This window comes from Neopelma chrysocephalum, unplaced genomic scaffold, assembly GCF_003984885.1.
Source record: "Neopelma chrysocephalum unplaced genomic scaffold, ASM398488v2 Primary Assembly neopelma1_97, whole genome shotgun sequence".
Lineage (NCBI taxonomy): Eukaryota > Metazoa > Chordata > Aves > Passeriformes > Pipridae > Neopelma > Neopelma chrysocephalum.
Window position 1 is genome coordinate 239,781 of NW_020897760.1, and position 15,907 is coordinate 255,687.

At 40.3% G+C, this 15,907-nt stretch overlaps 1 protein-coding gene across 11 annotated transcripts in view; it reads left to right on the forward strand.

Annotated features, from left to right (window-relative positions):
* The window catches only part of NFIA (nuclear factor I A), a 410,570-nt gene that overhangs the window by 45,137 nt on the left and 349,526 nt on the right, over nt 1-15,907 (forward strand). For 10 of the 11 annotated variants that reach the window (XM_027694338.1, XM_027694337.1, XM_027694341.1 and 7 more), the window contains exon 4: nt 14,713-14,837. In XM_027694338.1, coding sequence (XP_027550139.1) covers nt 14,742-14,837 — 96 coding nt within the window. In that variant the 5' untranslated portion in view covers nt 14,713-14,741. Of the gene's footprint in view, nt 1-10,408; nt 10,463-14,712; nt 14,838-15,907 lie in introns of those variants that run through there. The other variant, XM_027694340.1, reaches the window with a different exon arrangement.

Sequence of the window (15,907 nt, forward strand, 5' to 3'; positions counted from 1 at the left end):
ACACAAAAGTGCAAATGTACTTTTGGAGAGTATTCACTAGATGTGATGCCATCCAATAAATTCTTGAAACACTTGAGCTGACTGAAAGGTTGGGAAAGGAACTGGAGAGGTGAGATCTTTCTTCATATTGCTGTTTCTGCTTCATGTTGCATTGACTTGCAGTACATGAAGAGAGAAAGAAATTACCTCAAATTTAGTCCCACAACTCATGTAAATTATAGGTTCTGTTCAGAAATGTCCACCACTGTGAATGCCATATTTAAACTATATGCTGACTAAATCATAAGGAGCACCCCATATGTGATATACAGCACATATCAAGGGTCAAGTGTTTAAATAACATTCTGCAGAAATATGACTTTTAAGTTACAGAAAAAAAATAATAATCTTATCAGCCCTGAAACTGAAGGAAAATTTCTATCAATAACCACCAAGAGGCAGTTTCTCCATTGCAGTTAGGAAAAAAAATTAGAGGCTGCCAACCTATAAATTCAGGGGCTCTGGATATTGTCTCCTTCACAGAGACGACATCCAGCTCTGGACTGCCCAGCCAGAGTAAACACGGAGCCTTCAGCCTTCCCAGGTGACCCCATCCATCCTGCGTGGCTCCAAGTCCCTGAGCCAGTACAAACAGTGTTTTCCTTCCCATCACAGTCCAACTCTGGATCAGGCAGCCACCAATGGGAATTCTTTGAATACACATCACCGAGCTGCTGTGGGGATATTGCTCGGATCCAGGGACCTCCCCCACACCACTGTTACCTTGTTCTCATCATGTTTCAAAACTTCTGCTCCAAAATGCCCAACAAATATTTTGAGAAAAGGCCCTACTGTCCTCCTTAAAGAGCAAGAATCTCCAAGGCTGCACTTCCTGTTATCTATAGTTTGCTATAAAATTCTCCACTATTTTTTCAGAGCTGGACACAGTGGAAATGAGCAATAATTAGGAGCAGGCCAGATGACCTCCTTTTGAACTTAGTAGTTCCTTTAGATTTTGATGAAAACTTCTTTAACCTTTATCTCTACTTCTTCTCTTGGAGAGGTGCTGAAGTTTTGAGCTTTTTTTTTAATTATTCCTAGTTATTTTTGCTGAGGGAAAAAGTATAAAATTGACTGAGAAAGGAATTTTATTCTGCAGCTTTTAAAGAGGGCAAGGACATTGCAAGCAATGGAGATTAAAAAAAAGAAAATGAAACCATAAAGAAGTACTTGACAGTGTCTCTTCTGCACTTATTGGAATATGCTGCTCAAGCTAAAAGAGAGGGCAAGAGGTAATCTGCTCTGCTATTTGCTTTTAATATGATCATGTTTTTGGCTCCCACTACATCTAATGCTGCTTGTATCATTCAAAAACACACCTCATTATCTCCTGGTAAATGTGGAGCTGCTGGAAAACCAATTGTGGTGGGTAGAAAGCCTCTGAGGTTAGGATGTACATGAAATATATACGCTCAAAATATGTTTGTAATCAGTGACAATACTGCCGGCTAATGTATTATTGCACCATTTGTCTTGTTCTTAGTCATAAATATTTTGTTTCTTAAGATTTAAGGCAGCTCAGCATGGGAGACCAAGTTTTGTGTAACTGGTTTAGCTGTTGCTGCTCTGAGATTTATCTTGAGTGCATTTACTTGTGTGTAGCCTGCAAAAATCAATACATAAAACATATAAACTTAGTTGGAGAAGAGTGAGTGTCTTTTAAGCTTTTTTCATATGGTAAGTATAGGGCTGATTTGAACAAGGGTGAGGGAGAAATTGGGTTTCACCCTCTAAGCCTTGTTTTCAGGGAATGCAAAGCTCAGTCCAGGTTCAATGCAGCATTCTCAGAGCAATGAACAAAATCAGTCTTTGTTCTTCAGTGAAACTTATCTGTGGAGGAGCTGCACTGCTTCCTGTGAAATACAGCCCTGCAGATGTGCTGTGCTCCTCACCCCTCTGCTTTTGCTTCCTTTGGTCAAGGAGTTGAGAATGGACACTTTGTGTGGGGTGAAAATGATGCTGCCTGATTTGCCCTCTGCTGAGCCAGAACCCTGCTCACGAAGGGATAGGACTTCCTGCCAGTTATTCCTGCGTGTTTATTTGTAAAGTTCAATGGGAGATCCTGCGGTGAAACCAAAGCCTCCCTCCTCCAAACCTCGGGAAAAGAGGCAGCAGGTTCTCGAGCAAGTGCAAACAACCTGAACTGATGCTGTTAAGGCATAAATGTAGGCAATAAGCAAGCAGAGAGAATGAACATGGTAGACAATAATTAAATAGTTTAGCTCTAAGAAGCATATGATCAGAGTTCAGGAGGTAGCTGATCCACTTTAACGAGCAGAAAGTAAGAAAGTGAATTGTAGCAAGTTAAGACTTTAAGTGGTTGGGCTATAAACCAGAATAGAAATTGATTTTCTAATAGTCTTGCATACTCCAAATATCCTTAAGTGCTTTATGTTTTAAATAGAGTAAATGCACAGCAAAATGAATTGCCTATTATGCACCAAAGAGTGCATTTGTTATTAAATCCTAGATCAAGACAGATTTTACCAGTATCTTTTCTGTAGGGATTTATTTAGCATAACATTTATTTTCTAATAAGAAATTGTCCAGAAACCAAATCCCCATTCACGGCCCCTCTGTGTTAGGGGCAGTATAAATACAGTTAATAAGATCTCTGCTCCAAATTATCTTAGGTGTTAGAAGGCAAAAAGCACAGAGGTTGGTGAACACATCTGGCTTTCTCTATTTGTCTCTATATATCTTTGTGTTATATTGTCCCAAGTAAGTGAGATGAATCAAGCATTTTTTGACTTGTAGATTGCCACAGAGGTGGGTGTGGAAATGACCAGAGGACTCCAATGGGGCAGGGAAAGGGTGTTACAGAATGAAGTGGGAGGAAAAAGAAACCAGAAATACATTGAGAATGCAAAGAGGCCACAGTCGGGGAGCAAGGGAGGTCTGAGCAGAAGCTTGGCTATGTGGATGGATGAGAATACCTATGGGATAAGTTTGTGTTGCTGCTGAGTGCAGCTAAGACTGCTGAGCATTGTGTTCTGGACTGGGGAAACTGATGACTGCAGGTCTGAGAAATAATGAAGTGCAGAAAGAGTAGGACAAGGATGTACAGAGGGGAGAGGGTGGGACCTGCAACATGTCCTATCCCCAAGGAGGGTGGAAACATGCTACTGCTGACAGGGAGATACCAGCAGAGATGTGAGTGGAAAATATGAGAGTACAGACCCACTGGGGTCCTGTGAAGCTGTCAGAACAATGCAGTCTGATGAGACACTGAAGGGGGACAGGGTTTAGTTTTCTTAACTTCTTTCTACTTGGTTTAGTTTAATATAAAAAAGCAGTTATAGTGATGCATGTTCACAGACTGTGTGAGTGTTTTGCATTATTTGATACGTAATACTTGCCCATTTTCTCTCATTTTACATTAGTTCAGGCAGCTTTCCCAGTAACAAATTCTTGGCTCATATTTGTGGTGTGACATTTTTCGATAAGTATTGTCTGGGTTAATCCACTGTGGAATAATGGTTTGGATTATTCACTGGAGCCCTGGCCTTCCAGCACAAACACAAACAAGCTGTAGTTAATGTTGTTTCCCTTTAGGAAGGTGATCACTGTGTTCTCAGGTGAAGCAATTACAAGAAGGAACCTGATTCTGTGTTTATTTTAAAGACTAAATGAGGTTCTCTAGGCAAAATACTATCCATTCCTGATTGAGGGTGTACATGTGCATTATATACACTCTCTACATTTCTGCAAAGACCAAGTTCTCTTACTCCTTAGTCCTTCTGCCTCATTTGGAACATATTCAGCTACTGGAGGTTTGGAAGGCTGACTCAGGATGAGGTTTATCTAAACTGCTGAAAAAAACGTGAATGTGTGCCTGCACGTTTACATATGACAGCAAATACAGAGCTACTTAGCTGAGCATTAGGCTCATAGTTGTTATATTGCAAGAAGTCTGGGAATTCTGAAATGGGAATATTGCTATATAGATTTTGACCCAGAGGCTTGACAGAAAGCTGATGGAGAAGTCCTTGGATTCTCCATTTTACCTCCTGGGGCAACCCGTATTCTTAGCCCCGTGTTTCCTTCTTAGCAATAGCTTTCTAGTCTTGCTGAAATACAAGTTATTCTCAATAAGCTGAGCCTGTGTGCAAAGTTTAGGGCTTGAAATGTGCTCTAACCCACTACATGGAGCTGTTTGTTTGCATTATCTCATGCAAAGAAGAGAACTTATTTCTTCTACTTCTTATTGATCCCAGTAGTTGAAGGAAGAAACATCTGATTTATTAGTCATTGGTCCCCCTTCCTGAGGACTCAGCATCTGAAATAAATTGAATGGGGTTAAGAATGTACTTCGACCCAGACACAATTGTTTGTGTGTCTTGTCTTTACAATAAGAAAAGAACTAAGAAGTAAATTCAAAGTGTCATTACTGTCATGCTATAAATAAACAGAATGCTGCTCAGATAAGAGAATACCACATTTTCCATCCTGGAAAGAGCTTACGAGCCATTAGGTGCAGGATAAGATGTAGAACCACAGATTTAGGAAGGAAAAGTAAAGACAGATAAGTGCTGAGGAACAGAGAGAAAAAGCAATCTGTGATAGCGATGTCTGGATTTTCCATTCTGACATGAAACTATTCCCTCTAGAAACATAAAAAAGCATCAGTATTGTTTGGCAAGATGCTGTGCATCATTCCATCTGACTTTGAAAAGCACTCTCAAGGAATAGGAAGCTGACTAGAGCTGATCTGATGGCGTTTATTCCACAATGGGAGGGCAAGTGGCGTCTCTTGGTACTGTTTCTCTCCACGAAGCCTTTGGCAGCAGTTAGGTGCCAGGATGGAGGATGGGGAAGGACTAGAGCGCCCTGAATTCAGCTTGTGATGTGGACTGATGTACGTCTATGGAACCAGTTACTACAAGGAAAGACTTGCTCCTTCAGCATCTCAGAAATCATAGAAGTCTAACACACTATTTCAGTGTTTTTCCTCCTTTTTTTTCTTTCTATTTTGTTTCACACAGCAGTCGAACCAACTCACTCTGTCTGGGCGGTCTGCAGCCCAGGAGATAAGAGAGCAAACACCTCCCATAGTGACGGGGACTCGTTCCAACCATTTGTTTTGAGTTGAATGGTAGATCTTGGAAAACATGTTTTCCATTCATAAAAAGGAAAAGAAAAAAAGCTACTCTCAATACTTTCTAATGCCATCCTCTGGAGGCTTAAGGGCCATGTGTCTCACACCCTTACTTTGTAGGTCTTGCTTTTATAGACTTTGTTTTTCACTCCCAGAGATTTATTGTCCCAGTGAAGAAACAGTCTGGATATGCCTTGGCAGTGGAAATGTAGCCATCTATTTGCTAAGAACAAGCTTGTGGTTTACCAGAATATTTCTGTTTCCTTCTGAGGTTTCCAGCTAATGAAGGGGAATTTATCCAATACATTTATTGACATTAAAGTAAGAGTTGCAGTCCATAAATAATCCCATTGTTGTTTTAGTTTGCAGTTTAAAACATTTTGTCAGCAGCATTGTCATCTACTGTGACTCAGCTTGTGTTTGTGCTCACAATATAAGAGCTGGTAATGCAGACACACATTCCAGCTGTTCCCACCAAGTAGGCTTCAGAGTACATTTTGAAATCATTCCTGAGCTTTTCAGAACTTAGAACATCTGATCCTGAGCATGGAGACGAGTCCACAGTTATTTGTTAAGTGATGTCTATGAAGATAAAAGCACCGCCCCCAGACTGATTTCTGGGTTTGTGCAAACTCCTGCCAGCACAGAGCTGCAAGAAATCCTGTGAGGGACAGGAGATGTGGCAGCAAAAGGGACACCTCCTGTTTTACCCGCTCCCAGGAACATTCCTGGCCCTGACCCCCCCTCCAAAGGAGTCCTAAGCCCTGCAAAGGAGTCCTAATAGGCAGATAGTGTCATCTTCTTGGTGGTGGATCCCTGTGTTAGGAAAAGACGGCAGTGCATGAAGAAACATTCTGCAATCCCTGCATCCTTATATTTCCTAGAATGCTGACCAGTCCTTTCATATCTGTCAGCCAGAGTTATACTTTGCAAAAGCAAATCCTTTAACATGAGGAACATGTCAGGTCTACAGAATGAAGGCAATAAATAACTAAGTTTGTAATATTGTCTTATTGTAATGGAAATGTCCAGTGGATACAAGAAAAAATATCGAAGAATTTCTACATAACCTCCTCTTTGATTTTCAAAAATTTGAAGTAATTGATTTTCATAAATTCTAAATTCATGACAAATTTTCAACTTGATTAGCTGAAACTTTTCTGCCCTCCCTGGTGGGTTGTTTTTTTTAATCAGCTAAGACTCCTACAGATTTTTAAAACCTGTTTTGAAAAATAAAATGAGCCACACAAAAAGAGACAAGTGCTACATACTTCATCTCCATAGTTCCTTTCTCTGTATGATCAGTTAACTAGAGGGAAAAAAAAGAAAAAAAAAAGGATGTTTAGAGCAATGTGTTTTGAATAAACTACATTTAGAGATTTCTCTTCCATGGGGTGATGTCCAGTGCCATAGACTACACAAGAGTGTAACTATGTCTTTATAGTCACAAAAGTGTTATCGTGCTGTTAAATATTAAATAATCCAGAGTTATTTCAATGGCTTATGCCTGACTTGCTTGTAAAATTTGCTTACAGCAGCTCAGCCCTGCCAAAGCACTTCTCCAGGAATTTACCTGAGGTGCTCAGCGTGCTGGGCACCAGTCAGCTGCATTAGCAGGAGGACAAGTTTGACACTCAAGAGGTGAAGCAAAGAAATAGGCAGGTATTTAAATACAAATACGAGCCAGCAAACAGGAGTGGTTTTAATATTAGTAGCATTTTAATCTTGTTCTCTAAACAAAAGAGGATTTACTTATTCATGGCTCAAGAATTACAAATTAATGTGTGGAACTGGAGTTAGTACTGAGGGCACTGGAAATTCCTATGATTCAGTGTATTTATTGTTTTAATTGTTCATATTTCCTTTGCTTTGAGGGATTTGGTCTCTGAGATTAATATGATGGTCACTGCCACATCTGTCTTGGATTCCTTATTCCTCAAGAATAGCCCTGAGCAGGGAGCGTTCCAGAAGTCTCTCATTAGGAAGGAGCAGTCACAGTCTTTTATGTAGCTGTAGATGATAAAAGGCACTGATTTAGCACTACTGCCTGAAAGTCCACCAGCACTGCTGGACTTGGTAGGTCCTATGCAAGAAAGCCACTTCCAGGGAAACTCTGAGGACTTGTCTGTCCCTCCTGATTCATAGTAAAAAAATAGTAAAATTTTTTTTCCTCTATGAACCACTTGCAGCAAATCCTTATCAGGAACTGGACAAATGAGTAAAAATATGAAAGGATAGATTGACAAATTAGTTTCCTACTGCATGTAAGACTGCAGTCTTTGAATCAAAAAATAGTTCTGAGTCTAGTGGTGCTACCTACAAGCTCAAAGGGGGATGTGAGACTTGCCTATCCCTGTACAAATAGTCTGCCTGGGTCATGTACTCAGCAGCCTGTGTCTGATGGAGCTAATGACAAAACTGTGTAGAGCTTCTGGATTTTCACCTGCTGGATTCTCTCTTCCCATTCCCTGGAGACCTCAAACACAAACTGTCTGGAGTTATCCCCCAGTTCCCACTTGTGGCCTTTGAATTCTTCTGCACACCTCTTCCTTCCTGACCCCTCTCTTCCTACCTGTAGGAACTGACCTGTAGTGATAGGACAAGGAGTAATAAGTATGAATTGAAAGAGAGGAAATTTAGGTTAGGTATTAGGAAAAAATACTTTACTGTGAGAGTGGTGAGATGCTGGCACAGGTTGCCCAGGGAGTCTGTGGATGCCCCAACCCTGGCAACATTCAAGACCAGGTTGGAAAAGGTCTTGAGCAACCTGGTCTAGTGGTAGGTGTCCCTGCCCATGGCAGTGACTTTAGGAACAGAATCTTTAAAGTCCCTACCAATCCTTAATAATCTGTGATTCTGTGATTCTACCTATTCTGGATTTTCTTTTATGATAGCATCACTTTTGAAAGAATAAATTATTTGGGCTTGGGACAGTGACTCATTATGGTGATGTTCAGCAATTGTGTCCTCCCAAAGCAAAGACTTAAATATTGACTCACCTCTGGTATGTCAGAGATCTGTTTCATGATGATAATTTACTTCCCTAATTATCTGCAATTGATTTGCATAAGAGTCATATTGAGATTATTATATGACATGAAAACTGTCAAAAATTGTCAATTTAAACAAGTTTTTATATCAGCCAATATTAAACAACTCAAAACGATATAGAATTCAATAGGAAAACAAAAATTGTGTCCTCTTGAATAAGACACTCCAATTGGCTGGCATACAGAACGAGTTCATCTTATATATGCCAATTTACAAATATGTCCAATAATAGTAGAGGGAGCAACTGTTCTGCAGCTCTGCCAGTGTTCATCAGACACAGTGACAGTAGCCACATCATTAATCTCATGGTATATTAGAAATAAAGTCACCAGAATGGAATGGTGTCAAAGGATAAATGTTTCCCCCTTTGAAAATAAACTTCTCAGTTTCACTTCATTGTGTTGTCTTTTTTTTCCCCTTTCCACCCGCCCTCCTATAAATCCTTTGGTTTCACCTGGCATTTAGGTAACAGTAGGAGACCAATATCCTGTGTCAGAGCTCATTCTACAGTTATCAGTTTAGCATACCCTTAAATCCCCACGATTGCTGTGCCAAGACCAATCCTTCCTCTGCGAGGTTAAACATATGCATTACATATTGAAACAATGTAAGTAGCATGTAATTAGCACTGTTTATGCATTCGCACTTTAAATTATACTTCTAAACCTATGATGTTTTTGAAGGCACTTCATGTTAGAGAGACTTAAATGAGCATTCATCTTGTCATTTTTAACTTTATTCATAAATAACCTTCTAAATATATTTGAATGGTTTATTACATTAGATCCCGTGAACCGATGTACACATTCTTCCCTTAGAGAATATAGTTCTTAATAGAACATCCTTTAAAATTATAAAACCCGTGAACATGGCAATTGAATTTACAAACAGTGTCATCGACAACTTTGACAAAAGATGTTTGAAGGGGGGAGTGTTGGGGGACCTTTTTCCTGTCCTTTTTTCTTTTTTTTTCCCCCTTCTCTTTTTTTCCCTTTTTTTAAAGCCTTGTTCCATAAGGATTATAGCTCCCCCGCTGTTTGGAAAAGATAATTTCACTTGTAACACTAATAACTTGAGCAGGGAGAAGGCTGGCTGGGTGAATGGAATGCACTTCACTGCACATCTTGGCTTCGCTAGAAATCGGAAACAGATGGTCCTTGCGGCTGGCTTCCCACTCGGGCCCGCTCAGTGCCAGCCTGTGGTCGTTGGCTGGTTGCTGCTGGCACTGTGTGACTTGAACATAGTAGGACAGTGGCAAAAGAAATCAAATCTTTTTCATTGAGCAGCAAACTGTAATGAAATTTGACAGATCTGACATTCTATACCCAACATCTAGTTAGAATATATTAACCTTTTAGTTTTCTTGAGCTCCTCTCCTACTAGTTATGAATCTCCTTATTAGAGGTTTGTAGTGGCTCTGGAGATGGCAGGAAAGCAATATCTTCTGGATGCCCTCTAATGTTGGAGCCCAAATACATATTTCAAATAGTAAAGGAAATGTGGGGGTTTAACTCCTCCTAAATTCTTATGCAAAAAAACCTGCTAGTAATAGAAATATTGGTTAGATATTTTTGTTAATATTTCATACCAGGAAGAAAAAAATTAGTAATAGTAAGGTGATATTCCACCCCTGTGTTCTCAATATTTTCTGGGTATATCCTGTATCCCCACCCCAGTGGGCAGTGATACCTTTGATCCAGCTGCATCCAAATAGAGTTTGTGATTTTGATAAATGCTTTTATTTATAATTCTGTGAATTTGTACTTACTTAGATGGTATAGATTAGTCCAAGGCAGGATTCCTCCCTTGTCTCTAAAGATTTCTTCCAATATGTGCTTGATATTAGCTTTTTCCAGATTAGTCCCTGTTCAGTCCTTCTCGAGGTCATGTTGGCTGTCACACGGGCCTTGAGCCAGCCAAACACGTGCTCCTGGGCAACAGGGACCTCTCTCAGGTGAAGAGCATGTTGAAATGTTGTACTGAGTTATGGTCACAGATTAGGAAATAGTGGCTTATATTTAGACTTAAAAATAAATCTGGTTTATGTTCCTTTACATTTTGGATTGATAGAGAAGAATTTTTACTTATTTTTTAAAAATGTTTGTATGTGTCATTCCTTTCTCTTCACTCCTTTCATCTGTTCCTCCTGTTTCTTTCAGACATGAAGTCACAGCACTGTCTGTGATGTCAGTGTGTTTCCATATTGACAGACCGTTCTGTCAGAAACAAGATCTTGATGCTTGTTTCAGATGAGGCAAAAGGGGAATACAGATGGTAGGAAGAAAATCAGAGGAGTGAGAAGGGAGAGGGGAGAAACACACAACAGAGCTACAGGGGGAAATGCAGAGTCCAAAAACAACTTTTCTTGCAGAGGGGAAAGAACTATTTTCCCTGGGTTCAGGAAAATCATCTGAAATATGTGTGTAACATTGAGCAACCACTAGAAGCTTTACCATTGCACTCGTTTTGGCTCCGGAGTCCTTGAAGGTGCAGCAGCCGTGGTCACATGCTACTTCTCTCCTTGTTTACGCCTTCAGCAACAGCAGATCCTCTTGATTGAAGCCAGGATTATAGGATTTCCAAAAGCTAGAACACACTCGTTGTCAGCAACTTTGCATCAGTTCAGAGGCTGTCCAAAAATCAACTGCCTGCTCTCACATGGCTCTTGAACTAATTGTCACTGTTCGAGATAAGGAAATCCTCTTCGTAGCTCATCTAAGTTCAGGCTTCCCAAGGAAAATGCCTCCCAGATTAGGAACAGATCTAAAATCACACCGGTGCAATTAGCTGAAAAGGTTCTGAGCAATTGCAACTGGAGAAATAGGGGGAGGCAAAGGGAATAAAGAGAGGGTTAATGAGCAATGGATGCTGTGCAATTAATAGATAATCTAGTAACGAGGACTAAGATCCTAAAGATGTGTCTGGTGCTGGGAGCTGCACACAGTTCTACCACGTTTCTTTTACCAATGTGAATAGCAGAAGCCAACATTTGGAGAAACCACCCGCTATGCCAACATTTCTAATGCTCTCATGCATTCGGTTTCCAGTAGACTGTAAAATGCCAGCTTGATACAGTCATCTGAATTAATATACTTTATTAGCCTTTTTTAGCATTTGTTCCTGGTTCCATACACAGTATCCCTATCCAAATGTGCTGCTGAGGGGAGGTAGAGGGGTCCACTCGCACTGTTTCAACTGTTGCAGGTAACTCTGCTCAACAATTAAGCCAATTATTTGTGGGTAGTTGGCCACTTCTCCAGCACGAAATCAAAAAGAAACTGGCAAGTACTTCAATCCATTGCTTGAGGCCTGAAGCTGTCAGAAAACAAATCTCTTCTCCTGTAGCCCACAAGCATACACACCTAACTTATTTCCAACGTGAAATATCACTCCTGTATTGCAAGCATTTTTATTTTGCAGCTGTGTCTGCACAAATGTCGATGGTGCATGAAGGCTTTTCCTTTCTTCAGAACAGATCTGATTTAGAAGCAAACATCTTTGTGGCTTATTAGTCTTTGGAAGGCATCGTTTTGTCCCAGTACTATTCACAGGGAGTGTTGTGCAGAATGCTGATTGACAAGAGTTAAATTCAAAACATGTAGCCATTTTCTGGTGTGTGGTTTTTTTCCTGATTGAAGGAAAACTACTTAGATGTTTGTTTCCAAAACGGCATCTGTCAGCAATCAAAGGGGAAAAATTGCATAAAACAAATGCAATTGTTTGGAGTAGCATTTCCTGGATCATGTTAAATGCTTGATTTGCTCCCCATTATGCTCACCAAATAATTTTATTTTCCACAATAATTGCAATATTTAACATGTTGTATTTAATCTTGTTTTAATGCTATTAACAACAGCCGCTTATGAAAGGAGTAATTGCTCTACGGGTAAGAACCCACCATCCCCAGCATCAGAAAGAACAATGGCAACGTTAACTGCACCTAATTGTTCTGAATTTAAAATGCTGTTAACCAACAGCACTCCTCATTTCTTTGCACATAACCACTCCACTGTCAGGAAGGAAATGGTTTCATGCTTCTGTCATTCATAATCTGAAAAGTGTATGATGTAAAAAAATATTTAGTTGGTGTGTTTATAATTAATACTGGGAGGTAAAGTCACATATTGTTATAGGAAGAAGTGTTTAATAGAGCAGTGCAGAGAAAGTTTGTCAGTAGTTCTATAACTACACCAGGTGCTGAAAGTCCATATAGAATAGAGACTTATCAGAACTTGTCTGGAATGATGTGGAGCACAACTGGGTATGAAATACTAAATAAATAATAAGCCAGGTGGGTATGTTGATGGGTTTGAGAGGTAGGAGCAGGAGAGCAGCATAAAATTGAATCTGACACTGATTCAAGGGCTGATTGCTACTGAGCATTTTGCTTTATATTTTGTGTGATTATTTGGAGGGAAGTTTTTTTCAATAAGCAGCGACCCACTGAAAGGACAGGTAACAAACCTGCAGTAACAGAAGATGACGAACGCTTTGCCTAGCCAGAGCGAAGACAGTTCCTGGCACAGTGTCCATCTTTTTTTTCCTGGACTCGAAATAAAACTTAACACTTCCCATGCTAGTCAGACCCTTTCCTGTAAACTGCAGTGGGATTATACCTGCTACCTGAAGCTGAAAGTGCAAACTGGTATGCTGAGTAGTTGCAGAGGTCATTCATTAATGTGTTTTTCATGTAGTCCAAACAGATTGCAAGGCTGGGGAAAATAAACCCGAACCCCTAGTCCCTACATGTTACATTAGCAGTCTGTACCTACCCTAAATCATTTGCTTATCATCTCGCACATCACGGAAATGTGAAGGAATTATTGAAGCTCAATGAAAGTTAGTCCTGTCCTGCACTGAATGGCAGTTCTGTAATCTGTGCAGCCCAGAATTATCATTTTGCTGTAGCCAAATAGTTAAACAACAGTTAGTACACAAAGCAATCCAAGGAAGAATTGTGTGCCCACGAGCTCCCTTTTTTGATACAAACAGAAAAGGATATTGTTTAAAATCAAGTGGATGGTTTTAATACATTTTCCTCTTGCATCCAAATCACAAAAAGATTTGCAGAGTGTAGCTGTTTCTGAGTGAGCAAGTTGTATTAGCCATAGCTCCACAGCCTTAAGAAATATTCCTGGCAAGAGTCCGTTTGCCAGTTCAGAAGTTCATTTTTCCGAGCACTTGAGGAAAGGCACAACTGTATAGGCTTGGAGTGCCCTGTCAGTGAGGGGTGGTGGTCACAGCCCAGCAACCGTTGCTCCGTGTGACACAGCAGGGTGATTTAAATGGAAAGCATTCACTGCCTGCTTAATAGTCAGCTGTCATAAAAGTAATACTTCTGTTGGGCTTACAGTGCTCCAGGAGAAGTGGCAAATTGGCAAAAATCTATGATTATCTTTGACTTTGCTATCCAGGAAATGGATTTTAATATTAGACAGCAGAATTTCATAACTTCTCAAAATTTTTTGGTTTGGAGTTGTCTTTTCCCAAGTTGTCTGTCAGTTCCTCATGTAAATTTTGAGTGTTGCAGAGAAGTTTTGCATGAGGAAAAAACAAACCTCTGTGAGTTTGGTGGTTGTCACCTGATGGTATTAGAAAGTGTAACATTAAAAAACAGATTTAAAAAATATAGTAGCAAAATTATATTAAGAAAAACATATATATAAAAAGGGAATTCTTCAGTTCTTAGGCAGCACTTTGAACCCTCATATGAAAAGTCATTCATTTATACAATATGATCTGATATCTAAAATCAAGAAGGAACAAAGATCCAAAACTTTAACATCTCAAAAAAATGGAAGAGCATTTGATTCCTTCAGAAAGCATCTGTCACTGGGTTGAGAAATTAACTGGAGCAGTTTATACTTTTGTTGTGCCTTTCACTGCTTAAATGATTATATGCACAATTATGAAATAAAGAAAGAAAGACGCGATCTTTTTCTTTTTTTTCTCAGTCTTTTTTCCCCCCTCCCAGTCACGTACATGAGAAAAGTAGCTGCGATAAACAGATAGTGAATCAGACTGAAAGTCTTTAAAAAAAACAAAAAAAAAAACCACCCAAAACATTGCATGATAGTCTCTAAGCAGTTCCATCTGTCAAGCAGAAATTTTAGGCTAATAGCCTGTGGCGATCTCCCTCCACAGTCCACTACCTGCCTTTGTCCTATTAAATCTCTTTATTCTTCTTAAAAAAGAAAAAGAGGAAAGGAAAGAAAAACCTTGCAGACCAAAATCATCTGAGTGATGAAGCCCTAATTTTGACCGCCTCTCTTTGATGTTGAGCAGTGGGTTCTTATTTAAAAAAAAAAGAGTGAGTGAGAGAGGGGGAGAGAGAGGGAGAGAGAGAGAGAGGAGAAGACAGTGCTAGGAGCAGATGACTTTTCATCTCCACTTCACCTTGCCACTGGGTCTGTGAGAGATTGGTTCATTGTCAAGGAGATTTTTTTTTTTTACCCATGATTCCATATGGTATGGACCGGGCTACATGTTGCCCAACATGCCAGTGCAAATGTTTTCTCAATTAGGTGTCTTATCTCCCGTGAGTTAGCATCAGATGAAGCTTGCTGACAGCATAATGGCAGGGAAAACCTCCGACGGCTCCATCAAATGGCAGCTCTGCTACGACATCTCGGCCAGAACTTGGTGGATGGTGAGTTGGCAGCAGGGCTGCTTTTTTTTTTCTCCCTTTTCTACTTTCCCTCCCTCTTTGACAAAATGTCCCAGACCTCACATTTATCAAATTAACATTTGATTTTTTTCACACTCTTCAGTAGAGCAGCCTCACACTTGCCCCACTTGTGTGCTTTCCCCTGTGTAACAGGAGACCGTTAATGTGCACTACAGTTTCCAGAGGGAAGCTTTTTCAATTCTCCTTAAGGGAAAAAAAAAAAGCGTGCAAAGAAGTAGTTTGAAAAAGCCTTGTTGTGCAGAGTAACTTGTCTCAGCCGGCTGCCTAGCGCTCAGTTTGTTTTACTTTATCTTCTGCTTTCCAGCGTCCGTGTGCGCGTGCATTTTTTACCATGCAATATTTTGTAAAGAGGGGAGGTGGAAAGTTCAGTCCGTTACCCAGCGAGTCGCTCACTGTAAAAGCCTGGGACGGTGCAGTTGTGGTGTGGTGTAAAATCATCACGTGTGAGAGGAGCGCGGTTTGCGAGGTGCTGCCTTTCAGCCGAGACCCCGATCTAACTTTTCCCTCCGCTTGTTTGCATTAGAACAGGTTCCCGGGCTGTGCTGACCTGGAGCCATGTGTTACAGATCCCACATAGTCTGGCTCTAGCTGCTTTTGGGCGCAATTAAAGTTTCAATAAAGTCCCAACGTGCTCCGTAGAACGAGTTAACTAGCATGTCATGGTCAGCCGGGCCAGACAACCTTTGACATCTTGAATCTATAAGAGGTATAGTGAGTTAGGAGGATGCACAATAGCCCATTGTAGCAGAAGATGCAAGTCCTGTTGCGAGGAAGAGAGTCCTCAAATCATTACTGCCCTCGTTAGCGTGTTGTCCGTTAGGGATTAATTCGTTAGCAGCGCATTTTTAGTTTTCTGTAATTATTATTCTTGTGGCAAGCGTGAATTCTTCCAGTGAGAGGAAAAGTTTGCTGCCAGGACAATGAATGTATTATCCGCTCCTAACTGGACCGTGAACCTCAGCTCATTTCACATAGATATCAGTTAAAAAAGGACTGGCGAGTGGAATTACAAAACAAGGCATGATCACTTT